Here is a 27321-nt window from a genome sequence, read left to right on the forward strand (position 1 = left end):
GCAATGACAGCATCATATTTTTCTCTGTTTATCAAGTTATGTTGAGGCATGTTGAGGAGTCTTGTTTCCTTTGGCAGCTATTGGGAGTTGATCACTGATTTTTTTCTTCTTATGCAGTTGGCTTACTATCTTAGTTTGGTGTCATGTGAACCCTCTTGCGAAACTTTTTTGGCTGAAAGGAAAAAGGCCACCTATTGGTTCCACTTTGTTTACATTATGATGCATCTCAAGATGTCTCAAGTTTGGGGTCAGTAAGATTTCTTTGAGGAAATTAATGCTTTTACTCACCAATTGATCAAAAGCGACAGTAAAGACTTACATTGTCTCTACAAATATTTCAAGTAAACTCTGTTCTTTTAAACTTTCTAATAGACAGAGTCAGCAATTTAGAATGATTTCTGAAGGATGCTGTGACACTGGAGTAATGCCCGCTGAAATTTCAGCTTTGGCATCACAGGAATAAATAAATAAATGCAATTTGACAAACTTTTGAACAGTACTTAACTTAATATACATACTTCTTTCTTTTGGCAGTGATATGTGCATTTCAATATCACCGTATACTATCAGCATGCATTCTGCCTTATAAAAACCTCGGTTTACCTCCGTTTGAACTTTCTCATTGCCATTTTTCAATTAATGCATTCTGTTTTCACAACACACTTTGCAGGTAGGTGCTGAAGTTCTCAGTAATGTCCTAAGTGACAGTAAGAATGCAGATGTGAAGGGTTTAAAATTACCACCATCAACTCGTGCTTTATCCTAAATTAAAACGGCTTTGCTAGATAGGGATAAGATAGTTGCATTGTGAGAGACAATAACATGTAATTCATATAATGCCATATAATTTGTTAGACCTGACCCATGTAGCACCTACTCCTTACTGACACAGTAACCTAAACCATTCTATTAGAGATACTGGTTAATAACAGCCATGTGTAAAAGGGTGATGCATCTTTAGAAGTGGTGTGAGACGAAAAGCAATGACTCAGATTTCTAGCAGAGAATTGCTTCACTGCTCTATGTGTGTTTATGAGTATTTGGCCATTTTGTTTATTTTTAGATGCCCTTTACAAATAACCAAATGAAAAATCAGCAAATTAGATTTGTACTCCATAGTGTATGTCACTATGTTAATCTTAGTTCCCTGTTGAACAGAATAAACCACATTAACAGAATAAAATAAATAAAACCAGACATTCAGTTAAAAGAACTAAACTGATTTATTGAGGATTTTCCCAACTGCATTTGAAGCCGAGTACAAAATGACTTGCAGTCATTTTCATTCCAGTAGGTGCTAAAATAGTTTTTTTGTTTGTCCATCTCCTCTGTGTTTGTCATATGCACAGTCACAGAAAGAAAAAGGAAAAGAAACCAGCATCGGACAAACCCTGTCTCATTGTGACAGGACATCCCAGGTCTTTTCAGGGACAGGACTCCCTTTGTTGTGTTGGAGCCTCATAACTGAGCGGCTTGAGAAGCAGTGCAAGTGACATCACTTTTCTGTTCTTCATATTAGACGGCTCAGTTGTAACCTCTTTCAAAAATACTGATTATGCGTCAACATTAGCCTCAAAGAGATTTAAACTACTAAGAAATGAGGCCAGAAGAGTCCTCTCGGCCAAGTGTTGGTGGTCTGTGTGGCTTTAGGTGTGATGCACAGTGAGAGTCTTCATTTAGCAGCAATACAGTAAGTTATGATCTCAGAGAGGCATCAGTCTGGAGGTATGTGAGGTGATCTATATGTCATGCTCATTTTCCGAGGGTGTTTTCATCCGAACATGTCCTGGGATGCATAGGTTATGTAGAGGAAGCCATCGGGGTCTCTGAACTGTGAGTAAACTTCTCCCATGCTGGCTGACAAACAGGACACATTCTTTCCTGAGATCAGTAGGTACAGAGCTTGAGATGCCTCTAGCACTATTTTACTTCTGAAAGAGGAAGAGCGAGCAGGAAATTAGCATTACTGAAAATAATAGCTTGAAAGTGCCTGAAACTTCAGGAGGTGCCTCATACAGCTATCCTGTGATTGAAGCAACGTGGCACAGCAGCACAGGTCTGATTCACTGTTCACACAACACGCATTCACACTGACTCAAGAAAACAAGTCAAGACTAATGTTCTTTTGAGCTGCAAATTCTGACACATGCAGCTAAAACGGCATCATATAATTGAGAGAGAGAGTCCACACACCTGAGCAGACTGAGGAACTGCCCTAATGTCAGCTCATGTGGGACAAGAAATTTGGTTTTGTCAAGTAGGGGAAGCTTTTTCTCTCGAAGATATCGCTCCACAATTACCTAAAATACAAAACAAAATTTCTGAAGTGTAAAAATAGCCGTTGTTTCATTTTTCTTTAAACATTTTGTATTTAAAAAGTTATCTTACCGGTAATTTGTTGGGAAACTTAGAACGAATAGTGCAGACTTCATCTTTTCTTGTTGCTGCAATTGGAAGAACAAAAAAATGGAAAATTGCTTTACTTAAATATAAAAAAAGTGTAGCCATCTTTTCCTGTTGTTGCATTTTGTTATGAGGTAGAACTAAAAAAAATTAATTATATATTTTATTCTAAAAGTAAAATAGAATTAAATATTTCTCAAAACATTCTAAAACAAGTGACATAATAGAGGAGTCAGTGAAATGCAAGGGTGTCGTGACCTACCCAGGCACTTCCTTTGCTTGAAAGGCATAATTTCCATGGATTTCTCGTAGGGAGGCATTCTGACCGGAGTTTGGCGAGGCTGGAGACCTGTACGATGCTGAGGTATGAGGAGGCTGTGCCCGGGCTGACGAAGTACCCACCGGTGGAGGTTGTCTCAATGCCTGCTTTCAGCTCGCGTGGCTCGGCCTTTATACGGGTGTGTGTGTGTGTGTGTGTGTAGGGGGAGGACAGTCTGAGGTGTGAAAAAATGAGAAGTGCTTGCGCTAATTAAAGACCTTGCGATAATATTAGGATATTAACTGTTACGTAAGCTCTCCAAACCCTTTTTCAGAGCCTCTCCCGTCCGCGCGCTCGATCAATAATCAACCGGTCGCTGTAAATGAACAGAACATTCACAGACACCGATTATTTGAAGTTCAACTCCGTTTTTTTAAAGAGTGCCATGACAGCTTAATGACGAATCACTGCATCCGTTTTTTTAACACCGCAGTGAACAACAGACGTGAGAAACGGAGTTCCCTAAACTCAACTAACGGGACAAACACAAGCTTATGTGCGGCATATTCAAGTTGAGCGTTTATGCCGCAGGGTGAGAACGTTTTGAAAGCATTCTTTGTACTGAAAAAGAGATGAAATCACAGAATTTTAGTCAAAAGTTTAAACCGTAAAACAAGACTTCAGAACAAAACTCACAACTATATATTCATGAATCATGTACAGGCATCCAATGTAAAAGGTAACATACGAAAATAACATACAAACACTATACAGTAAAATGTTTTAGTTTCCAAAGAAGGTCACGTGGTTAGTTTTGGAATGACACGAGGGTGACAGATTGAGCATTTCTGGGTGAACTGTCACTTGTGTTTTGATGACTGATCCCCAAATAGTTAGTAGTGTTATGGACTGCATAACCATATACTTAAACAGAACCCAAGCGCCTCAGAGTCTGGAACAAAAGCTAGTTTTTCCACTGACCCCCTGAGGCCCATCCACACCATGACCCCACTCTCAATGAGGTCAAAGAGATACACAGTGTACATTATGTGCCTGATGGACATTATATGAATCAACAACAAGGCCAAGATAACAACAGGGTCTGGCATAGGCTTTATGTTACTTTAAACATTTTACACCTCACTGGCTCACCAGTATGTATTTGTTGAATCACTGAGGGCTAAAAGTCTGTTCAGAGTGTTTAAACTAAACTATTTAAAAGTAAAATTTCAAAACAGGTTGAAAAGTTAGGCTATATATTAATTGGGGATCTGAAGGTGTTCACATCAGTATGAAAAATATTATGTAAATTATTAATATTTTAAAAACAGAAAGTACATTTTTAGATTAGATTCAAATTAGATTCAACTTTATTGTCACTGCACATGTAAGGTACAAGGCAGCGAAATGCAGTTAGCATCTAACCAGAAGTGCAATAAGCAGTAAGTACAGAATATACAAGGTCTACAATATGTACAATAACTATACAGATAAGTATTATGGACAAAATTTACAGATTTTAAATACTATCAGCATGATATACAGATAGGTGTACTATGAACATATTATACAGATGAATATGTGAAGTGTATGTACACTATAGGCAGAACAATGAACATATGAACAATTTAAACTATTGCAATGGAAAGTAAAGTGCATAGAAAATATTTCAGTGTGCAATGGATTATTCAGTGTTCCTGGATGAACAGACAGTAGTGCAAGTAATAGCAAGTTTGTTGTTTTTGCTTGTTGTAAATAAATAAATAAATAGATCAGTCAGATGTAGTGATGAAGTGGGGGAGGAGTCTGTGTGTATGGGTGTGGGGGGTGTCAGAGGGCAGAGTTCAGCAAGGAGACAGCTGTAGGGAAAAAGCTGTTCCTGGATCTGCTGGTCCTTGTCCGGAGGGTCCTGAAGCGCCTCCCGGAGGGCAGGAGGTTAAACAGTCTATGGTCAGGGTGAGAGGAGTCCTTAAGAATGCTGCGAGCTCGACGTACACCAGCGTTTCCTCTGGATGTCCTCAATAGCAGGAAGTGGTGTCCCTGTGATGCGTTGGGCAGTTTTCACCACCCTCTGCAGTGCTTTGCGGTCAGCCACCGTGCAGTTCCCATACCAGACTGTGATGCAGCTGGTCAGGATGCTCTCGATCGCACACCGGTAAAAGTTCACCACTATGGCTGAAGACAGCTGGTTCTTCTTCAGTGTTCTGAGGAAGAAGAGGCGTTGGTGAGCCTTCTTGACCAGGCTGGAGGTGTTTGTGGTCCAGGACAGGTCCTCCGTGATGGTGGTTCCCAGGAACTTGAAGCTGGAGACACGTTCAACAACCATCCCGTTAATGTGGATGGGGTCATGCGTGCTTCCTTGTCTTCTTCCTGAAGTCCACAATGAGCTCCTTTGTTTTACTGGTGTTAAGGAGCAGGTTATTGTCAGCGCACCATGTGGCCAGGGGGCTGACCTCTTCCCTGTAGGCAGTCTCATCGTTGTCACTGATGAGGCCAATCACCGTGGTGTCGTCTGCAAACTTAATGATGGAGTTGCATCCATGCACAGGCTTGCAGTCATGGGTGTAGAGGGAGTAGAGAAATGGGCTCAGCACACAGCCCTGTGGTACGCCAATGTTAAGTGTGATGGTGGAGGAGCAGGTGTGGCCAGACCTAACATGCTGAGGCCTGTTGGTCAGAAAGTCCATGATCCAGTTGCAGAGGGAGGTGTTAATGTCCAGGTCTCCAAGTTTTGTGGTCAGCTTGGAGGGAATGACGGTGTTAAATGCTGAACTGAAGTCAACAAACAACATCCGTACATATGTGTTGTTACTGTCCAGGTGTGTGAGTGCAGAGTGCAGCACTGTGCATACTGCATCCTCTGTGCTCCTGTTTCTGCGGTAGGCAAATTGATGTGGGTCCAGTGTGGGTGGGAGGCAGTCTTTGAGGTGTGCTAGGACCAATCGCTCAAAGCACTTCATAATGATGGGTGTGAGTGCTACAGGGCGGTAGTCATTTAAGCACATCGGGGAGGAGTGTTTCGGTACTGGCACAATGGATGTGGACTTAAACACATGTTGGCACAGTTGCTTGGGTGAGGGACAGGTTGAAAATGTCTGTGAAGACCCCTGCAAGCTGCTCTGCACATGCTCTAAGCACACATCCAGGAATGCCATCCGGGCCGGCAGCCTTGTGTGCATTGATCCGGCTCAATGCAGTGTGGACATCTGAGGAGGTGAGTTTGAGAGGTTGGTGGTCTGCTGAGTGTGTGGTTTTGGTGGCCGTCTCCTTGCTGTCGCTGTTGAAGCGAGCATAAAAGTCATTTAGCTCGTTAAGGAAGGAGACGTCCGTGACCATTGGAGTGGAGTTGCTTGGTTTGTAGTCACTGATGGCCTGGATGCCCTGCCACATGCGTCGGGGGTCAGAGTTGGAAAAGTGTTCCTCTACCTTCAGCTTGTAGCAGTACTTGGCCTTTTTGATGCCCCTTTTCAGGTTAGCCCTGGATTTACTGTAGGCCTGCACGTCATCTGACCTGAAGGCAGTGTTGCGGGCTTTCAGCAGAATTCGCACCTCCTTGTTCATCCATGGCTTCTGATTAGGGTATGTTTGTGATCTGTTTTTCTGATGTAACACTGTCAATGGTGGTGTTGATGTAAGTCAGTACAGAGGAGGTATAGGTATCAATGTCCGTGTGAGAGCCACAGGCAGCCTGAGAAGCAAACATACTCCAGTCCGTGTGTTGAAACCTGTCCTGAAGTAAAGAGTCTGCTCCAGCTGGCCACACTTTGATGGTCCTAACTGATGCCTTCACACGGTTGATGAGGGGTGAATACTTGGGGGTGAGAAACAAAGAAAGGTGATCAGACTGTCCGAGGTGGGGGAGGGGGGTCGCGGTGTAAGCTCCATCAATGTTTGTGTAAACATGATCCAAAGTTTTGTCTCCTCTGGTGTGGCAGGAAACATGCTGGTGAAATTTGGGGAGCACTGTCTTTAATTTGCAGTGATTAAAATCACCCGCGACAATAAAAGCAGCCTCCGGGTGAGCAGTCTGTTGTTTACTAATGGCTGCGTGAAGTTCGTTCAAAGCAAGCTTGGCATTAGCATCCGGTGGCATCCGGTGGAATATTTTTGTCTTAATTTGATCTGAAATGAACACCGTGGAATATTTTATTTGGGAAAAGAGGCTAAAGAACTGAAGTGGAAGAGAACTGCCAGAGTTTGAGGTTTCACGTTTAGTTTTATGGTTTCAGCAGGAAGTTTGCTCATGAATAGTCAAGTTAGTTTTATTTAAGGGAGTGATGAAAGAAAAAAAAAAGAACTAATATGCAGAAAATATGGTGCTATAGGCCAGTTTCATATATTTTATTTAAACTTAAGAATACTCTTTCAGAGACAAATGAATTGCAATTGTAACTGTTTTATAATTAACACATTTATTTTACATAGATACATTATTCTATGTATCATGTTAAAACGAGTCTTATATTATCTATTTATTTTCATCTGATGTTTTCATTTGTGATTTGGTTTAAGTATAAACTAAACTCTACAGCTATCCAGCATGGACAGGACAGGAATATCCGACCTATATTCGACTGTCTTCCTACCCTCGTGTCAGAAAGACAGGGGATTAAACGATTAATGATGGCAATCTTGTTTATACAGGCGCGGGTTTAAGCGGCAGATAGTCACCTGCTGGTTAGAAACGGTCTTTGTCGTCTGTGTCTACACTGAACGTTCTCGTCGCTTGCAACCGATACAGGAACCTGCTATTTGAAACCAACAAAACCAAGCGGATATTTGATCTTTTGGAAAAGCACACAAAGTAGGGTAATACACGTCATTAAAGTAACAGCATACTCTTTTGAATCACAATGTGGGTCATCATTTTTTCTTTATTTACGTATAGCTGAAAGTATTCCAATATTTCTCTAGCAGCGGCTCGTGAATGTTTCAGGTGAACGAATCGTTCCATGAACTGACTCGTTGCTCGCCTCCGTGTGCGAACGAATCTTTCTCGTGAACGAATTCAAAGATTCAAATAAATTCGAGTCACTTCGGTGAATAAAACAAATTTGTTATGCTATTTTTGTCTTAATTTGATCTGAAATGAACACCGTTCAAGTTTGTATTAAGTATTAGGCAACGAGTCAGTCGGCACATCTTAACAACTAACGTTAGCAGATTCACATTCCGCGTCTTAAAAAAAGCTAGTCAATTCTGTTCGAAAACTTCCCCGGCCAATCAGCAGCGAGCTTTCACGTCTAACTCCTCCCCATTCATACTCTTTTCTTCACAGCGGTGAGCTGTGTGCAAGACTGTCGCAGATGATTCAATCCACATCATCTTCATCATCATGAACCGAATGATAGCTGACGTGTTGGTTGTGGCGGCTCAAAATGGTTAGGTGGGAAAGGAGCCTGGATTTTCTGGGGTGTAAATTAAGACCTTAAAAGCATGCCTTTGTTAGATGTGCCTCAGTGCGAAAGTTGAGTTGCCACCGTACTGCATCTTCGTGATACATTAATACGGACTCTGAATTTTAAGCGTCTGCTCCGGTGCTGCTCATGTCGCGCAGCGCTCATGCTGCATTGATAGCCGGTGCTCAGGTTAGCGGCGAGCAGTGAGCCCTCCCGTTCACCGGAGACCACGGTGTTTGCCTCGAAACCGATTTTGCGCGCACAATGGCCGGACGCCGCGGTTGCGTGAATTCGTTATGGTCGGGGAGCGAGCGGGTTCGTATTGGAGAGCGACTGAAAGCCACTCTGGCTGGCATAATGGAGCTGGATCTTCTCAGAGGACGACAGCTGGAGATGGTGGATGCGGTACTGGACGTGAATGGAGCACCCGCTTACCAGGGGGACGGACTGGAGAGCGCCGCCGAGGATGGTGCCGCAACCTCCCGCAGGCAACAGGTCAGTGGGGACGTGGGAAATTCCACAGGAACACAATGTTCCTTGTAATTTTAACTTTGATCTCCTCGTGGAGGTGGAACCCTGCTGGTTGCACCTGCTAAACGTTTCGGTGACAGTGGCACCCATTGGAGCTCAGGTTGCATGGCCGAGACAGGACGCTGCTGTGTTTACATTTCAGAATTGTACTCATCTTTTTCTTCAAGGTTGAGTTGGAGTGCACAGCTATTTTGGGCCCATGCATACAATGCATGTTGATTGCGCCAATACAAAATACCTTCTGTCTAGTGTCTTATGAAAAATATATAGGGGGAAGGGGGTAACTTGTGTCGTTTTTAAGTTGGCCTCTGGGCAAGGGAAATAAGATCTAATATGTCCAATTATATATTAGGAATTCTGCTATCAAGTGAAATGAGAAAGCATCTATTAGAAAACTGAAACAAGTAATTGCTTCATGTTGGGGGTAAGTTGAATCACTGGACAATATGTGAACAATTTACATAAAAAATGGACACAACCAATTTACTAATATATTACTCTCATTCCTCAGTCTTATAGAACCAGACAGAATAAAATGTTTAATATTGAGAATATTTGATTGTAATTCAACAAATTGGAAAATTTTTCAGTTGTATTTGTAGTAATAGTTCCATATATTTGCAAATTCATCATTATGGGAAAAATGCTTTTAGTAATGAAATAATTTGGACAATTTTTGCATGGTTTTAAACACTAGCAAATTACTTATATAGCCAACATTATGTATTTAGAACTGGATAGATTTGTGTTGATATTAAATTAATTTCAACTGCTATGTGGAAAATTTACCTTGGGATACAAAAGTTTTTTTTGCATAAAAAGAACAAAAACAAATAACATACTACTTCGTAGATTAAGAGAGTGGCACAATTTACCTGCTGGCACATCTTACCCAACTATCAATTCCTTATTAATCTACACACACTATCTGTATGTTGCACAGACTGTGTGGTAACAAAATGTTGATTTTGTAAGTTTGATGTGGCAGGGCTCTTGACCGGGTATGGAGGACTGATAACAGGAGCAGTGTGCTTGTGTAATGAGAGGAGAAGGAAAGTGTATGTGAGAGCTGACAATAGAAGCACCATTGTGTGTTTTTATAAAATGGACAGTGTGCAAGTGGACTCAAGTGAAGCCACAAATGTGAAATGTATTTAATAGTGGCAAGCAGCTCATAAATGATATCTCATGTCCTTCATTTATTATAGGGCATTTATATAATTACCCGGGATCTGCTAGAACAAAGTGATGTAATTAAGCGTGTCTTTCATGGCATTAAAAATTGTTTTTGCAATTTCAAAAGGCTTTTAAAGGACACTTACAAGTAGCCATTCAGTCCAGCATAATCTGTGCATGAGAAACAGCAATATGTATCATGAGACAAAAAGTATTAGTCATCATCGGGGCAATGTTGTTGCCTCTCCACCTACGCGACTGCCATTTGCATAAACACCACATGGAGTAATGTTTCTGTTGTCGGCGTCACAGATATCACCTCTCCTCTGCTACCTGCTGAGGGAGAGAGGATGGAGGGAAATGGACAGAAAGATGGAGAATGGGGGTGTGCCATGCAGAGCAACTCTCACTAGGATGGACTTCTGTGCAGTGGCCGAATGCAGCATCTGATTTCATCGCTAATATCCATATAGTCTTTCATTTTACTGACGTTGATTTATTACTGTTACAATATATGATATGTTTTTCAGTCAAAGGCTTGATTGCTCTGATTCAGTGGTTGAAAAGCCGTCTTCCTGCTGCCTCCCACAAGACTCACCTTGTTATTAAAATACGATGTTAAGCTGTTTCCTGTGTCAGTAAGGGAATTGAATGAGTAATTCCTCTCTTGATGGAACTGATGGCCAGACTGGATATTCACCTCATTATTTCCATTATTTTATGTCCAATTGGATCATTAGCCTCATATAATGTAGTTTCCATGTGCCAGAGTACTCCTTCATGAATTGATCGGTAGCTGGAAAGTGGCCAGTGGGTCCTGCATGAGACCCATATCAGGTTTCCCCCACTGAGCAAATGCTGCTTCCAATTCCCTTCTTGGTGAAATTAGAAAAAAAAAATCGTTACTGTGTACCGGGTTAATGCAGTATAGATTTTATCTAGTTGTGTTCATGAGTGTATATGAACAAATTTGGACTTTGGAGGCAAATTATATACACATTCAGTTGTGCCAAGGAAAAAATTAAACTAAAGTCCTTGACATGTCCTGGCTGGGATTTCTTAATTGTCTAAAATGTCCAGGTGTTGGCTCTTATTGTTTTTATATTTTCATATAAGGTAATCCTTGAAAAATAGTTTGTCCAGTAGCATGCAGGCAATGCACATAATTGACCAGTTGTGGTGTGCGAGAAGGTGGAATCTACAGAGAATGGTCAAAGCAATGCAAATATACATATAATGTACGAGGACTGTAGAGGGAACGTCAACACGAAAACAAAGCCAAAACCCAGACAAATAAGCCAATTTGGATATCCCGACCGGATGTACGGTCACTCTAGTACCACAGAAGTGTTATTTTGTCAAATGGATGTGGAAGTGGCAATGCACGTGTTAGTTCACGTTCCACCAGCAAAGACAGAGTTAAAGTATTGCTGCTAAATCGGATGTGTGGGCGAGGAGAGGAGAAGGAGAGCGAGAAAGAGAAGGAGAGAGAGGGCAGGAAGAGAGAGTTCTCTGAAGTGAAGTGGGGGAGGCAGTTAAATCCAGGAGTGGTGGTGTTTGGGAGGGGGTCTCGTATAAGAGATGCCTCCTTCATGCTGTTCGTCTCACTAGGCAACCCATCCCCTGTGCTCTCTACTTTTCTTCAAAACTCTTTTTTTTCTTTGCTGTCTAGTCTCTTTAGAGCCTCTTTCTTGAGTTTTCCACCTTTATGTCCTGCTCACTCATTACTCTGAATGTTTTTCCTTCCATATATATTTTTAGAGTCCGATACAGGAATTGTGGGTAAACTGCTGAAGCAGAGATAAGCCTGGTCAAAGTCTCTTTCAATACCCATTATACCCCCGTCTTTTCTCCCTCTCTCCTTTGTTTCATTTTCTGCCTTTCTCCGCACTCTGCTTATTAACAGCCCTCCCCCGACTTTTTTCATTTCGCCAATGCATCACCTGCATTGTCTGTGTAAAAGTCTGACAGAAGGTTGATCGGACTTAACAGGATATGCACAATAGTCTCTTGGTTTGATGGGATTCCTTAGAAGTGCTGCAAAGGGAGATTCCTTGCGATTGGGGGAGGTTGGGGATCACAAACAACTAACCCCAGTAAACACTTCACGTAGATAAGCGATTCAAAACTTCTGAACTTTAAACAAAGCATTCCCTTGAAGGATCTCAGTTTATTAGTCCTTTAAAATCCTCTCAGAAAAGCAGGCTTAGACATCATAAAGTCACCGGGTAATGATGTGGCTTCCCCTTACAGGTGTGTAAGGGGATGTTTTGTAAATATATACATCACAGATACACGACTTCTATCGTGGTATTAACATCCGTCTCTGGTGATCCGATTACAAGTGGTCAGCTGAGACAAATTACTGTTTACATTAGGTTTTAACATGCGTCTCAAATGCACCTCCAGTAACCAGCTGTGATAGTATTTCAAGAAAAGGATCTCTGAATTCAGGACTACATACATTACTCGCTATGTAAATGTGTTATTGCATGTTGATGGAGCACAAAAAGCACAAAATAAAATCTCATTTTAATTGTGGACATTGTTTTGATGGGAATGTTTATTTTAGTTGAGCATATTAAATGAAATAAAATCCCCAAAATAAATATTCTCTTTTTTGCTTGCCCTTAATGTCGTCTCAAATGTATGTGACATTCTTTTTTCAGGTTCCCTCAAAGCTAACACTTCAAAAACCACACAAAGTGAAAATGACAGTAATCCATGTGACACCAACTGATGAATCAATGTTTTCTGAAGTGAAACGATTGGTGTGTGTGAGGAAAAATACTAATATTTTAAACGTTTTAAACTATAAACCATCTGATGTAGTGCTTCACAACACTCATGAACCCATTTGTGAAAGTTTTTCTTTTTGGGTGGAGTATCCCTTAAACTTAACATTTGTTTGTGTGGCACATTAGCTGTTTGTCACTGCATGCTGATATCAGTGATATCATGTCTGCATATTCCAGATTTTTCAGTCAGATGGTTATTTTCTTCTAGAATGTTTCTTAAAAATCAATTGACAGGTGGGTAGGCGGTCCTTCACCGCTGCCTAAGATGCATTATGATGGATTAGTGTTGAGCTACAGATGCAATGCTTTCACATGCATCATGATCATTTGTTAATACCAGGTGTAAACAAGGTCTTTGTGTCATCACCTCATCCTGAAGTAACATGACTCCTCCATCTGTTTCAGAGTCTGTCCCCTGCAAACCCTGATCTGTCTTGCCTTGGCACTGCAGGAGAGGGGATAAGCTCACGCTGGTCTACGCTGTCCTGGGACATCCCATCTGATCTGCTGTCCTCTCCCACTCCAGACTTCCCTAGCACCACACCGCTTGAATGCGACTCTAGACCCAGCTCAGGTGCTTATACTCCAAATACCTTAATAATAAACCTTTGATGTTTTGTAAAAAGCAGTTTAGAATGTCTGTGTGAATACTTGAATCTGTAGCAAAGGCCTAAAGTGCAGCTCTAAAGCTCTTTTGATTCACAAAGTGCGAATTGTGTGATTAATCATAGTTCCACAGTATTGTTTCCCTTTTTTAGTATTTGGCATTTGGAGCATTTTATAATTATTTAGTCACAGTTGGTTATTCTTGGTATTGTATGTTATTCAGTAGTGTTGGTCAAAACTGGTATAAAAATATGAGTAATCTGACGCACCTAAAAATAAATATCATAAATACTACGATTCATAGTTTTGAAAATCCATGAATGCTGACTTGGGGGGTGGGGATAGGGGAATTAAAGAGACCCAGTCGACAAAATAACAAAAATAGCAGTCACACATGCATCCAATGCCAAGTCAACACGTGCAACATGGTTTTGGGCTACAGCTTTTGATAAATAAGTAAAAATTTTGTACTGTCATTGAAGCTGCATTTATTTGATCACAAATACATTAAAAACTGTACTATTGTGAAATTTACTATTTTTTAATAACATTTATATATATATTTATGTATATTTGTATTAATTGTATATATAAAAAAAGGGCTGACTCTGTAATGGATACAGAGAGACAATATGCCATATTTATATATTCAGAAATAATATATTTCTGCCTAGATGCTCAGACAAAAATAGCAATGTTTTGATAGTTCCACAGAGCCAAAAATGGCTCTCATGGCTGGGATAGAAGAACATACTTCAACATTGAAAAGATGATACACTTTAGCTTTTTGTGGTAAGATTAAACTTGCACAACAAGATTGAACCTTTTTTAGGATAAACTATGTAGAGATTCCTTGATCATTGAAACTATGTGAAATATCTAAATCAAAAGATATTTATCCTTTAAGCCCTCCCTGAGGAATGAGCCCTGCATGAAATAGTAATACACTTCACACAAGTGCATGACTCATAGCTTGGATGGCTTGGGGCTCTGTTTGGAACAAATGTTTCAGTGTTGACCTTTCAACTTCAACATGACACATAGTTTCTGTGTTTTTGGCAGTTCTCTTTTTACTTTGGCAAACATTAACCCTGGCTTTTTATGGCGATCCCATAATTTATATCATGTGTCACCCCTGAAGCACTGCTCCCCCTAACACTCTTAACTTCATCTGTCATTCCCTTGTCCACAGGTTTTTACTCGGTCAGTGGGAGTTCTCTGTCAGACTCTTGTTACTCCGTATCCAGCGAGGCGGCTCCTGGAGGGTCAGTGAAAGTCAGTTGTAGGCCTCGCTCACTCGATCATAGTGTCACTCGCTGGAGCGAGGCTGAATCTCATAGTACGGAGTGTCCTGAGGGCACAGTGGAGAAACAAGAAAGAAGACCCTTTTCTACTGGTATGACTTGTGATCTTAAAAAACAAACAAACAAAAAAACACGCAGGAGTCATATTTCATTCAAAAACCAAAAGAAAGAAGAACTTAAAAACCCATTTGCCCATTTATACAAACAAAAATCGTTAGAAGTACTTCTACACGATGGTAGTATTTTTTTGTACATTTGCATTTTTTCAAGATAATTTAAATAATTATAAAAATCGTAAATCATACTATAAAAATCCTGTAAAATAGTAATGAGCATTTAATGACAATCCCTGTTTGACTAATATTAGGAATTAAAAACTGAAAGTACAACAAAAAGTGAAATGTCCATATGCATAATTATTATTTACAATAATAATAATATAGTTGGGAATTAAAAATTATTTTAAATAATGGAAAAGAAATGTTCCCATAATTTTTTTGCAATGTTTTAAAGGGGTCATATGATGCAATTTCAAGTTTTCCTTTCTCTTTGGAGTGTTACAAGCTGTTTGTGAATAGATAATATACCTAAAGTTGCAAAGACTAAAGTCTCAAACCCACAGAGATATTCTTTATAAAAGTAAAGACTCGTTCACGCCCTCCTAAAATGCCTCATGTAAACACCCCCCCCACATCTACGTCACTGTGTGGGAAGATACAATGCCGGTTTCCTGACAAATAATGCTGACTTACAGTCTGTAAGTACGTTTTCATATTTAAAGGATTTGCCACTGATGATTCAAATGCGAGTTTTGAGCAGTGTAGAGTAGAGCTTGTTGTTTGTCGTTTCTCCAATCACACATGCAGACATTGTTTTAGGTTTACACGGCGCGATTCAACGCAATGCGTAAAAAGACAGTATAAGTCATTATAATCAGTAATTATGTCCCCACTGGATGCTGCAAATGCCTCGTTTGTAATGGGTTTTATTGGTTTTGTCTCGTTGCACCGGGACACAGCAGCACAGTATGGTAAGGGAGGTAACATTTCCGTCACATGCTTGAGGCATTTGACCATTCACAATGCACTGGATAGCTGACCAATCAGGGCACAACTCGCTTTTCAGAACGATGAGCTTTGTAAAAATAGATGCGTTTCAGAAAGGCGGGGCATAGAGGAGAAACAATAATGTATAGTATGTGGAAAATAATGTTTTTTGAACCTTAAACCGCATAAACACATTTCATTACACCAAATACACAAAATAATATTTTTTAGCAACATCATATGACCCCTTTAAAAAAGTATTTCTTTTTTTGTTTTAAATTCATTTTGAAATAATTTTGTGCTTTTGATTTGATGCTATTTTCTAATTAAAATCATTACATAATTTATTGTATACTAACTAAGAAGAATGTATATAACATTACAACATTTATTTTGTTATTTATGAACAGGGGATCTTGAGCTCAATAGCCTCATGTTCCTGACAGACCTTTGTTCCAGTTTGGGAGGCATTCAACCAGGCACTCTTTTACCCTCTTCCAACTCCAGTCCACAGCTTCATCTGGACCCTAAATTTTGCTCTGACCTAGTTTCTCGGAAAACAAAAGAGGTGTACCCTTACCCTAGTCCACTTCATGCTGTGGCCCTCCAGAGCCCCCTGTTCACCACCTGCCAGGAACCTTCCCCCATACGCCTCTCCCCCAGTCCAGAGAGTGAGCAGCCTGTGGAGCCAGGGCTTGAGCAACCTCCTGTGAAGGGCCAACCCCCAGCTTCTCCTTCCTTTACTCAGCTGGAGCAATACATTAACAGATTAGTCCATCGGCATTACTGCAGGGTGGCTGCTGAAACTTCCAGTCGTGGACCCCAAATAAACATTGCTGGTGCTGGTTATGAGGGACTTCACCCAAGAAGTGCTTCCTCCTCCAGCATGTCTGGAGGGAGTGTTACTCCTTGTAAGTCTATCCTGGGCAATTCAGCGAGAGTTAGCCTCAGCAGTATTGGTAAACGTGCAAGTAGGAATTCTATCAATCTTGGTAACTTGCCCTCAGTGACAGGTGAGGATTTCAACATCAGCTTCCACTTAAATCTTAATTTGAACCTGAATCCAAACCTGAACAAGACTTTGAGTTTTGATGGTAAAAATGTGAAAGAAGAGGTCTCAGGATCGTGTGGGCATCTCTCCGCCAGTATAGTCACTCCAACTGCTTCCCCTTCCTCTTCGACGTCCACCATCACCAGCACTCCAAACTGGAGCAGGAGACCAAGGATCTCCACCTGCCCTTCCTCTGTGAACCATCGAGGGTCTCTGGAGATAACTGGAAAAAACTTTGAGCAAATGGGATTCTCCAAGTCACTAGACTGGAGTGGAGCATCTAGGGAAGAGGCAGAGGGTTGTCCTCCAACCAAAGCTTTAGACAGCCCTCCCAAACTTAACGAGGACTCTGCAGTTGTATGTGAAATCTCTCGTGTATCTGGCCTACCAAGATCTGTAGTTCTCAGCTTGATGGAGGAGGGGGTGGAGTTGGATGCTGAATGTTTTAGGAGTGAAAGAGAAAGAGGTGTAGGATCTGCTTCTCCAAGTAACGTTCCTACACAGCACTCCTCCCGCTCATCATTTCAGCACCCATTTGGATTAGATCAAATTAATCTAACACCACCATCAACCACCTGGGCAGGTGCAGGCACTGGACAGGATTACATATCTCAACAGCATCGCCTACAAGTTTCGCACTCGGATTGCCATTCGGCACTGACATCACAGTCAGATAGCCCTCATTCGGACAATTCTGGTTCCACGCCTACTGTTTCTTCTCCCATTCTGCCTTTTCCACATAATCAATCAGACTCTGCCTCCTCTCCGGGCTCCTCCCACACCAGAGTCCACTCGCCTCCTCGGCTACTTTCAAATTCACCCTTCACTCCTGCTCAGCTTTCAGTATTTCGGCGTGACTCCCCATCTCAGTGTTCTCTTCCACGCTTTCACCCATGTAGTTCCCCACTGGAGGGTCCCATTCGGCCTCGTGGAGGTTCCCTCAGGCAGAACGCAGGGGCTGGGTGGAGGCCTCAAGATAGAGGGTGGAGGAAGAGTGGGGATGGAGAGAGGCTCTATCAGGGCAAACATGCCTCAAGAGAACTTATTCGAGCATCCACGGTTAGTAGCTATTCGGGCAGAGACTATGGCACTGGATGGGAGGATGAAATGAGCACTCAAACACCTAAAAAGGGTGGAAAGTTTTGGAAGGGGTTCGAAACACGATTTTGGGGACGAGAGGAGGGCTATGATGAGAGAGATGAGAGAGCTGGAGGATTTGGTTGGAGACACACCTCGTTGAAAGAAACATCATCCAGTAGGCAAGATCAAAGAGGGAACAACTCGAAAAAGAAAGGTACGAGTTGGGACAGTCGGAGTTCCAGCCTCCGGTTGTCCAGGAGAGCATTATTTCGAAGCGAGTCTCAGGGAATTCTCGAGCCACATTCTCAGAAACGGGAAAGCAATCAGTGGCGTTCCTCGTTTGAGATCAGCCGTGCAGGACGGGGCTCTGAACGTGCTCGTAATCTTGTAAGAAAGGAGGAGAAACATCATTCTTCAACTGCCAGTCTTTTCCATCTGTCTCGCTCCCAGAGCCTGGAGGGAAGCAGTCACTCTCTTTCTCCTCTTTCGTCCCCATCGCTCTCACCCTCACCTCCCCCATCAGCTCCTCTCACCCGTTCCAGATCGTTCCGTGACCTTGGAAGGAAAATGTTTGGCTCTATGAGGTCCCTCAGTTTCAATAAAAATCACAAGTCGAAAAAGAAAGATTAATATGAGCAATTCAAAATGGGAGAAACCATGCTGCCAACTTGTCCAAACTTAATTTTCTCTCTTTCTGCTTGTTTAGGTGCTTCTGCATGCCATGTCTATGTGCACTCTTATGGTCATAGTGGTTCTGGTGTTGTTTTTACTATGAACATATTATGCTTAAAAAAAGCACTCTTTAAGTATATGCTGACCAAATACAAAAAGATGTTGTTTGAACCTATGCTCAGGACTTTGAAAAAAATAAATAAAATACAGAATTTGAAATTATTGTTAAAGAGTTCATGTTTCAACAATCAATAAAAGTCTTTCCAATGTAAAATGATCCTTATTGATTTGCTTGACAATGACGGAATATATTGCTACTGCTGAGAGAAGCGTTTTGTGGTACAATAAGATTACATGAGATCTCACAAACAAAAAAATCTTCTGTCATAGACTTACCTTAAATGTCTTATCACAGCATTTCCATAATCATTTTAGCATAATCCATTAATAATAGGTTTTGAACACTCCTTTTCAAATGGTAAATACATTATGCATAGAGTTCTTTCAAAAATATTTATTAGGATGAACAAACAAAAAGCAAGAGAACTATCATATGGAAAAAAAAAAAAAAAAATACAGACCCACAGCTGGAGGAAACCGAATGCAAAACAGAAGCAGCTAGACAGTATGTTAACTATACAATACCAGAGTACAATGCATTTTAAGTGCATTAAAATACTTGCACAAGCTGCCACGTTGCACCAGAGTTCAACCACACATTCAGTCCTGCTACTGGCCATTCAACATCAGTAAATGCCATATGTAGCAAATTATCCATGCCCTGAAGCAAAACATCCCACTTGCTTCCTGGTGCTGTCAACTCAAGCTTAATTTAATGATGCATGTTCCTGCTGAGTCATGTATTTGTCCGTTTGGACCAATTTCTGGGTCTTCTCCTCTGCTAACTGGTCCTCAGCCTGTTTCTGCTTGCTGAACATGCCTTTATACAGTGCCTTCTCTTTCTGGTAGTCTTGGCTGAGTCTCTCCTCTACTCGCTGCAGCTGTTTCTTTACATCAGGATCTGAGAAATGGAAAACAGGACGATATGAATGTCTCATTATTTCCAATCAAATCATTGACATGAACTTTGAGTGCAGATGTGAAACAGCAGTTCAACTGAAGGCTGCAGAGCAGGGGTCTTTGATCTTACTAATTCTTAAGAAAATGGATGCATCCGCAAAATGTAATAAAATAACACCACGCTACATTACATAACAGGCACCCGTGCTGTATTCCCTTGAGAAAATTGTAGCTGAAAATCCCTGGCAGAATAATACTTTAGTAGTTCCCAACCTTTATCTCAGGGGACTTTTTCTATGTCACATGCTTTCTGACACCACATTTAAATGTATGCACACATACACTTCATTTAATATGACAAGGCAACAGAAAAGCCTTTTAAACCAAAATAAGTTTAAAAAAAAAAATACTGTGGAAAGTTTGGTTATTACCTTCTTAAATAACAAGTCCAGATATTTTAATGGTAACCCTGTGTCTGGCTTTTTCAGCAAATAGTGTTATATCAAATCATATGATTGCATTATGAATATCATTGCACAGTTTCAATCTGTATATCAGGCTGAGAATTTTCACTGATTCTGTGTGGCTTACATAGGACACATTCTTGTGTTTAAATATAGCTAAATGTACAGAAGAGAATGCATGACATGTGACATGTTTTTGGACTATTTTTAACTTGACTTTGCACATGGCATCAGACAGAATGCAGTAAGTGAACAACCCACTGCTCTTTCGATTTTTTTCTCAGCTAGACATCTGTTTATATCATAATATGTATAATTTGACAAACTGAATTCAACAAAATCAATTAGTTCCCCTAAACTCAACTTGGTGACCCCTAGGAGAGCTCTGGCGACCCCTGGTGCAGGTTGGTGAAAGATGAAAATAGGCAAGAAAAGTGTGATGTGGTTTGTTTTTACCGTTAGGTTTCCCCCTGCTGGCCTGTATGAGGTAATGTCGAGCAGTCTGAGCATCACCCAGTTGTAATGAGGCCACTCCAGCTCTGTAGAGGGCCTTAATGTCACCTGACCTCCACCTGAGCACTTTCAGACTGTACTCTAACACACGGGCATAGTCCACCACCTGTCGCTGTAGCAAACATGCTGTGAAACACAGAAATATGTTAAGAGGAGAATGCTTTCCAAAATAAGATTTACAAACACTACAATTCAAAACTTTGCAGTTAGTAAGATTTTTGAAAGAAGTCTCTTATGCTCAGTGAAGACAAGCTGAATTTTCAGCAGTCATTACTCCAGTCTTCATTGTCACATTGTCTAATATGCTGATTTGCTGCTCAAGATACATTTTTTATTATCATTAATGGTGAAAACAGTTGTGCTGCTTATTTTTGTACAAAAGTGTGATGTATTTTTCTGAGGAATATTTGATGAGTAGAAAGTTCAAAAGAACAGTATTTATTTGAAATGGAAATCTTTTGTAAGATTATAAATTCCTTACTGTTACTTTTGAGTCCTTGCTGAATACAAGTATAAATTATTAAATGCTAGAAGATTAATGATGAAGCAAGATCTCTTCTGTTATGGGTTATCATGAGATCAAGGACAGAGTTCACACGATTTTGTTTCCCATTTCTCATTATGATTAACTGCTATGGTTAGAGGTTTCAACGTGGTCAATACGATGAGGTGCCAGCAAAGTGTGAAAGCAAATAACAGGATCCTAGCTGTGGGGGTAAGATGATGGTGAAATAGATGGAAACTTATGTTGAGATAGACAGAAATGGAGGGATTTGGTTTGGAGCTTTCAAACCAATAGGAAGTGAAAGTGAAAGTGAAGTGACATGTGGCCAAGTATGATGACCCATACTTGGAATTTGTGCTCTGCATTTAACCCATCCAAGTGCACACACACACACACACAGCGTGAACACACACCCGGTGCAGTGGGCAGCCATATTGGGGCAGCCATACAGTTGGGGGTTCGGTGCCTTGCTCAAGGGTCTCACCTCAGTCATTGTATTGAGTGGGGAAGAGAGCGCTGGTCCTTCACTCCCCCCATCAACAATCCCTGCCGGACCCGCAACCTTTGGGCTACAGGTCCGACTCTCTAACCATTAGGTGAGAGACAGTGTTAACATTAAGTGACATGGCATCTGACGTACGGAAGCTGTTGGCACATGCCACTATGCTCAGTGGCACATCCGGTGACATTTCTGGTTTTTACTGACATGTGTCAGTGGAGAGTGGCACTTGTGGCGCGTGTCGATGGATTGTGTCAGTGTCACTGACATTGCTGCAGAACACATCACGTATACTGCGGCAGTGACACTGCTGCTGTCAGCCGGAGTATAATCTACACTGTGTAACACACACACTTAACGGCAGAACGATATTTAATTGATGATACGTTTTGTTTTTTGTCAAGTGTAATTATTGCATTGCAGAGTTAATTTATATAACAATTTAGTCTTCTTAATGTGTTTAATATATCTCGTGTCCCTTTGTTTGCCTGAATATTTAGCCAAATACTGCACAATGTTATAAAATGGTTTCATTTCTTATTGCATAATTCTATAAAATAATTTTTTGAAATATTAAAGCCACAGATGAGAGATTGCGCTGGCCAATGTATTGATGATGCTGCATGCACACAATAGGTGTCAGTACCAAAATCAAAGTTTACAGTAACGGATGCCATTGTAAATGTGGTATTGACACTGACTCAATCCATCGGCACGTCACTCCTGAAAACCGGAAGTGTCACCGGATGTGCCACTGAGCATAGTGGCATGTGCCAATGGCTTCCGTACGTCAGATGCCATGTCACTTAATGTTAACACCGCTACTGGCATTAGGCCACCACTGCCCCAAACGGTATGATAATGCATGACCAATGACGATACCTAGCTTAGCCTGCCCAGTAAGAAACTCTTCATAAAAACATGCTTATAAATGCACAGAAAGTAGCTTTGGATAAAATTATTAAATTTCAGTGTTGTGCAATTCAGTACCAAAGCACTATTACCTCACACGGCTACAGTATCTTGTTTGGAAGGAATACACACCTGCTAAATTGTTATAGCAGTCTACTTGAGTGCTCCTCAGCAGGTCTTCCTGCTCCTGGTTCAGTTTAGGCACCGGAGCAACAAACCCTTGCAGTGCAGAGTTCACCTCAGAGTCCAGGCCACGGAGAACGAGCAAAGCACGATGATAACGTCCGATGGCAGTGCGCACATTTTTCTCCCGGTAGAATGCGTTCCCCTCCGTCTTTAACCGAATGGCCTCCTGGAGCTGCGACTCCAAACGGGAACCAGATGATCCTCCAGTGGCTCCCAAACATGACGATGCACCGGCCTCTGCCCCATCATCCCCTGCAGTAGGATCGAAAACCTGCCACACATAACCAATGCCATAAGAGTGGACAACACAGAACTACTGCATTATTAACCCTAAATATAGCCACAGCTTCTGCATCAGGAGACCAGTGTGTCAATTCATTATATGCTGCTTTTAGAAGATTTAGAAAGGTCTCCCATCCTGGCTATGCCAAACCAGTATATCTGGTCTTCACGTATGATCAGGTGAAAAGTCCCACAGCTGGTCATCTACTCCCTCAGACCAGCTCAGCCAGGCTGGGAGACAAACTAAGACCAGCAAACCACCTTAGGCTGGTTTTCCAACAGGACGCGGATCACTTTCATGTTCATTCATGACAGTTTTAAACCCTTACTAATAAATAAATCAAATCAAACACGATCATAAAATCTAAGTAGACAAATATTACAGTTCATGTAATTAAAAAAGTCGTAACCTTACCTTTTGAAACCAAAACACATAATTTCAACGAATTTGAACTGCGCCCAGCACAGCATGCAGCCTCGCCCAGCTTTGATCACTTATAAGGAAACAACAAGCCAAGTATCTTTTTTTTACCTTTTCGTCCATTCCGTTTAAGGTTTTAAAATGGTTGCAGTCTGCTTAGAAGCCAGTTTAATGAAGAAAATATTGTTGGGACGCTAAAGAAACAAATCTTTGACACTCTTCTTCGTGGATGTTATGGTTGCAGCATTGCATTTGGCGATACTGCCTCCTACCGGAGGAGTCTATATAGCGCAACATCTACAGCTCTAAAATCTCAGTGAATTAATCATTAAAAAAAAATCAATGAGGCGTTAAATTAAAATTATGTATGAACAATGTGAAATAGATTTATATAATATAAACATAATTTAATGAATAAAATGGAAAACACTGACAAGTAGAGAAATGTAGATCCCCATAAATATTGTTTCAGGAGTCTGTCACATGTTTGAACGAAAAAAAAAAAATGTTATAGAGTATCATTTTAAAAGTTGTGTTGACGGAAAAATGTACCAAACAAATATAAAAGAATTCCGATATGCTTTTCTAAAAACCAGGATGACGTTTGATTTAGAGACATGATAGATGACCCAATTCACCCCCTGACCGAATTAAGCTTTAAAGGGGCGTGGCGCTGCCTTTGACAGAGAAAACACCGACTTTTACTGACATTTTAAATGAAATGTCAATTAAATATTTAAATTAAATTAATTACACGCATATCTGATACTAAAAAAAAATAAAAAATAAAGTCAGTTTATGTTGGAGCTCTATTATAGTCGAGCGTGTCGTGAGGATCTTGTGAGAGTGCGTCACAGAGCAGAGTCGAAGCGTTGTGTAAGCAGCGTCCCGACACAAACACACGCGCAGTAAAATTACACTTAGTATTTATGGTTTACATTTGCCGGTACACTGTCGCAAACAAACGTCGAGGTTCCAGCAGGTACCGTTAGGCTACGCTCCTCCACCACAGGCTGAAAGTAATCCTCGAGTACATGGAGCTGGATCGGCGGCTGCTGCTGGCTCACTGCGCCGCACACACCCTCTCCGTGATCGCGGGGCTCCTGGTGGTCGTGCCGCTCGCTTTAAACGGATCCGCTTTCAAGGGAAGGTGCGCGCTGTTTAGTCAAGGGTTCTGGAGGACGGAGAACCTCACGGTGGGCCAGGAAGAGTCCAGATCGTTCACTCATTTGGTGGTTCAACAATGGGGTCCATTAGCGGCGTGCCAGTTCGCCACATTTGTCGGTGTGTTCACCGTGCTGTACGGCGCTGTTCAGGGCTGGAGGAGCCTGTTCTACCTCCACCGGCGGCATGACGAGTGAGTCTCACTAATGTGACATAAACCCTAAACACAATTAAAACATCTGAATGCCACATTCGTTACTGGTACAATCTCTTATCTATATAACAGCAGAAACTAGAATAGGCATATTTTATTAAATAAAATTAAATTAAACTTATCTATTATTAAAAAAAAAATTCAAAAAATTAGCATATTTCATCCGACCAATAAAAGAAGTGTTTTTAATACAAAAAAAGTCAACCTTCAAATAATTATGTTCAGTTAATGCACTCAATACTTGGTCGGGAATCCTTTTGCAGAAATGACTGCTTCAATGTGGCGTGGCATGGAGGCAATCAGCCTGTGGCACTGCTGAGGTGTTATGGAGGCCCAGGATGCTTCGATAGCGGCCTTAAGCTCATCCAGAGTGTTGGGTCTTGCGTCTCTCAACTTTCTCTTCACAATATCCCACAGATTCTCTATGGGGTTCAGGTCAGGAGAGTTGGCAGGCCAGTTGAGCACAGTAATACCATGGTCAGTAAACCATTTACCAGTGGTTTTGGCACTGTGAGCAGGTGCCAGGTCGTGCTGAAAAAACGAAATCTTCATCTCAATAAAGCTCTTCAGCAGATGGAAGCATGAAGTGCTCCAAAATCTCCTGACAGCTAGCTGCATTGACCCTGCCCTTGATAAAAAACACAGTGGACCAACACCAGCAGCTGACATGGCACCCCAGACCATCACTGACTGTGGGTACTTGACACTGGACTTCAGGCATTTTGGCATTTCCTTCTCCCCAGTCTTCCTCCAGACTCTGGCACCTTGATTTCCGAATGACATGCAAAATTTGCTTTCATCCGATAAAAGTACTTTGGACCACTGAGCAACAGTCCAGTGCTGCTTCTCTGTAGACCAGGTCAGGCGCTTCTGCCACTGTTTCTGGTTCAAAAGCACACGCCTGTGCACGGTGGCTCTGGATGTTTCTACTCCAGACTCAGTCCACTGCTTCCGCAGGTCCCCCAAGGTCTGGAATCGGTCCTTCTCCACAATCTTCCTCAGGGTCCGGTCACCTCTTCTCATTGTGCAGCGTTTTTTGCCACACTTTTTCCTTCCCACAGACTTCCCACTGAGGTGCCTTGATACAGCACTCTGGGAACAGCCTATTCGTTCAGAAATTTCTTTCTGTGTCTTACCCTCTCGCTTGAGGGTGTCATGTCGGCAGTCTTACCCATGATTGCGGTTTTGAGTAATGAACCAGGCTGGGAGTTTTTAAAAGCCTCAGGAATCTTTTGCAGGTGTTTAGAGTTAATTAGTTGATTCAGATGATTAGGTTAATAGCTCGTTTAGAGAACCTTTTCATGATATGCTAATTTTTTGAGATAGGAATTTTGGGTTTTCATGAGCTGCATGCCAAAATCATCAGTTTTAAAACAATAAAAGACCAACCTTATATGTATCAGAAACTAAATTGTGTGATCCACTGGTTTTCATTTTCCTGCAGCACGCTGTTCTCTGCCTTCCTCACGCTGCTGTTGAGTCTGTGTGTGCTCTTTCTCTCTGGAGGGGCCAGTGTTACTCTCACCCTGGGCCTGGTGTCCTGGTGCAACACTGTTACAGACCACAACACCAGATCCTACAGGTACACAACGCTTTAAATCTATAAGCTGATGTGAAGATTGTTTGAGTAGCAATACACAATACAATACATATTGTTTCAAAGCAGCTTCAGAGACTTGATTAATATCGATGATGGTCTAAAACATAAAATGCATGCTGTAATCCTATCTAAAAAATATAATGCATACTGTTGAATGCACATGTTTCAGGAATGAATGAAATACCTACATAATGTTGTTAGATTTAACGATTCTCTGTCTCTGCAGTTGTGCTGAGTCTCAGTCTGTTCCTCTTTATCTGGACGTCGAGACATCCTCTTTCTACTCTGAGCTCAATTGTGCGCAGGTAAAGGAGCAACTGGAGTAATTTGTTTTTCATTCAGTAATATATGGCGCAGTTCAACAAAACATGCATATTTTACATGGTAACATGTTATCCTAAGTGTGTCTCTCTTTGCAGATCTCTCTGTGGTGTGTAACAGCTCTGTGGTTGGCTCACTCTATTCTGTCCTTCCTGAGGCTCTATCATTCTCACAGTCAGCAGATCAGCGGACCGTGTTTATCCAGAGAGAAGGAACTCCTCCTTGGCCAAACTCAAGTGGAGTGTCCCATTCATCACCCGCATCCACACTCGCACCCTTCACACACTCCCAGTGTTTTTATTTAGTGTTCATAGAAGTTGCACTTTGAGGTTGATCTAAGGCCGGTTTTATTGATTGGAAAAGAAGGAATAAGAAGACTGGTCCAAGATTAGCTTAAAAGGGAATTTACTTCTAATCTAAACAGAAAACCCCACAAGTCTCATGCATGTTACACGAAGAATATCCTCAGTAATCAGAATTAGCCTGAGTTTTATCTATTCGTTACTTTTTTCATGTAGCTTTGTGCTTATGTGAGGTAAAATGTTTTGTGTGCACCCATTTATAACTTTTCCATTACAAATGTCAAAGGATTCTAATACACACACACACACTGAGTTTTATCTATTCGTTACTTATTAAATATATTGCTCTATTAATGCATTGCTCTTGCATATGCAAGATATCGTCTAACTTTATATGTTCAGCCATATAATGTGAATTTTAAGTGAATGGGAAGGAAAGACTAGCCCGTTGCATGTGCTCAAATCTGATCCATGCTTGTGCTGTGCATGTCTTTTTGCATACTGAATGGTACTGTCACTCAAACCAGACGTTCTCTTTCTAATCCAATGAAGGTTTCTTATATGAAGCTGTTTGTGTTGATGCAGGCTCCTGG

General features: G+C 41.3%; 4 protein-coding genes across 6 annotated transcripts; 2 read left to right on the plus strand and 2 right to left on the minus strand.

The window, feature by feature from the left end:
• Window positions 1-1204: 1204 nt before the first annotated feature.
• LOC109079395 (microtubule-associated proteins 1A/1B light chain 3C-like) lies at window positions 1205-3048 on the minus strand. Its single transcript, XM_019094553.2, has 4 exons — window positions 2666-3048; window positions 2389-2444; window positions 2194-2300; window positions 1205-1931 (listed from the first exon to the last, which is right to left on the minus strand). The coding sequence occupies exons 1-4, from the start codon at window positions 2721-2723 to the stop codon at window positions 1772-1774; spliced, it is 381 nt and encodes a 126-aa protein (XP_018950098.2). The 5' UTR covers window positions 2724-3048; the 3' UTR covers window positions 1205-1771.
• Window positions 3049-7956: 4908 nt separating this feature from the next.
• LOC109103083 lies at window positions 7957-18597 on the plus strand. 2 transcript variants are annotated; one of them, XM_042770059.1, is made up of 5 exons: window positions 7957-8556; window positions 12438-12539; window positions 12972-13140; window positions 14365-14568; window positions 15933-18597. In XM_042770059.1, the coding sequence occupies exons 1-5, from the start codon at window positions 8326-8328 to the stop codon at window positions 18281-18283; spliced, it is 3057 nt and encodes a 1018-aa protein (XP_042625993.1). In that variant the 5' UTR covers window positions 7957-8325; the 3' UTR covers window positions 18284-18597. The 2 variants fall into 2 exon arrangements, with proteins under 2 accessions (XP_042625993.1, XP_042625994.1); XM_042770060.1 differs by lacking the exon at window positions 12438-12539 and having other exon boundaries at window positions 7958-8556.
• Window positions 18598-18824: 227 nt separating this feature from the next.
• On the minus strand, window positions 18825-25982 carry LOC109103085 (tetratricopeptide repeat protein 9C-like). 2 transcript variants are annotated; one of them, XM_042770061.1, is made up of 4 exons: window positions 25895-25982; window positions 22371-22695; window positions 20266-20448; window positions 18825-19346 (listed from the first exon to the last, which is right to left on the minus strand). In XM_042770061.1, the coding sequence occupies exons 1-4, from the start codon at window positions 25937-25939 to the stop codon at window positions 19153-19155; spliced, it is 747 nt and encodes a 248-aa protein (XP_042625995.1). In that variant the 5' UTR covers window positions 25940-25982; the 3' UTR covers window positions 18825-19152. The 2 variants fall into 2 exon arrangements, with proteins under 2 accessions (XP_042625995.1, XP_042625996.1); XM_042770062.1 differs by lacking the exon at window positions 25895-25982 and adding an exon at window positions 23239-23838.
• Window positions 23957-26876, plus strand: LOC109103084 (transmembrane protein 179-like). The gene is made up of 4 exons (XM_019116407.2): window positions 23957-24484; window positions 25950-26087; window positions 26332-26410; window positions 26525-26876. Exons 1-4 carry the CDS (start codon window positions 24162-24164, stop codon window positions 26729-26731), a joined length of 747 nt encoding a protein of 248 aa, XP_018971952.1. The 5' UTR covers window positions 23957-24161; the 3' UTR covers window positions 26732-26876.
• The last annotated feature ends 445 nt before the right edge of the window (window positions 26877-27321 follow it).

This window comes from Cyprinus carpio, chromosome A14, assembly GCF_018340385.1.
Source record: "Cyprinus carpio isolate SPL01 chromosome A14, ASM1834038v1, whole genome shotgun sequence".
In the NCBI taxonomy this organism is placed as follows: Eukaryota; Metazoa; Chordata; class Actinopteri; order Cypriniformes; family Cyprinidae; genus Cyprinus; species Cyprinus carpio.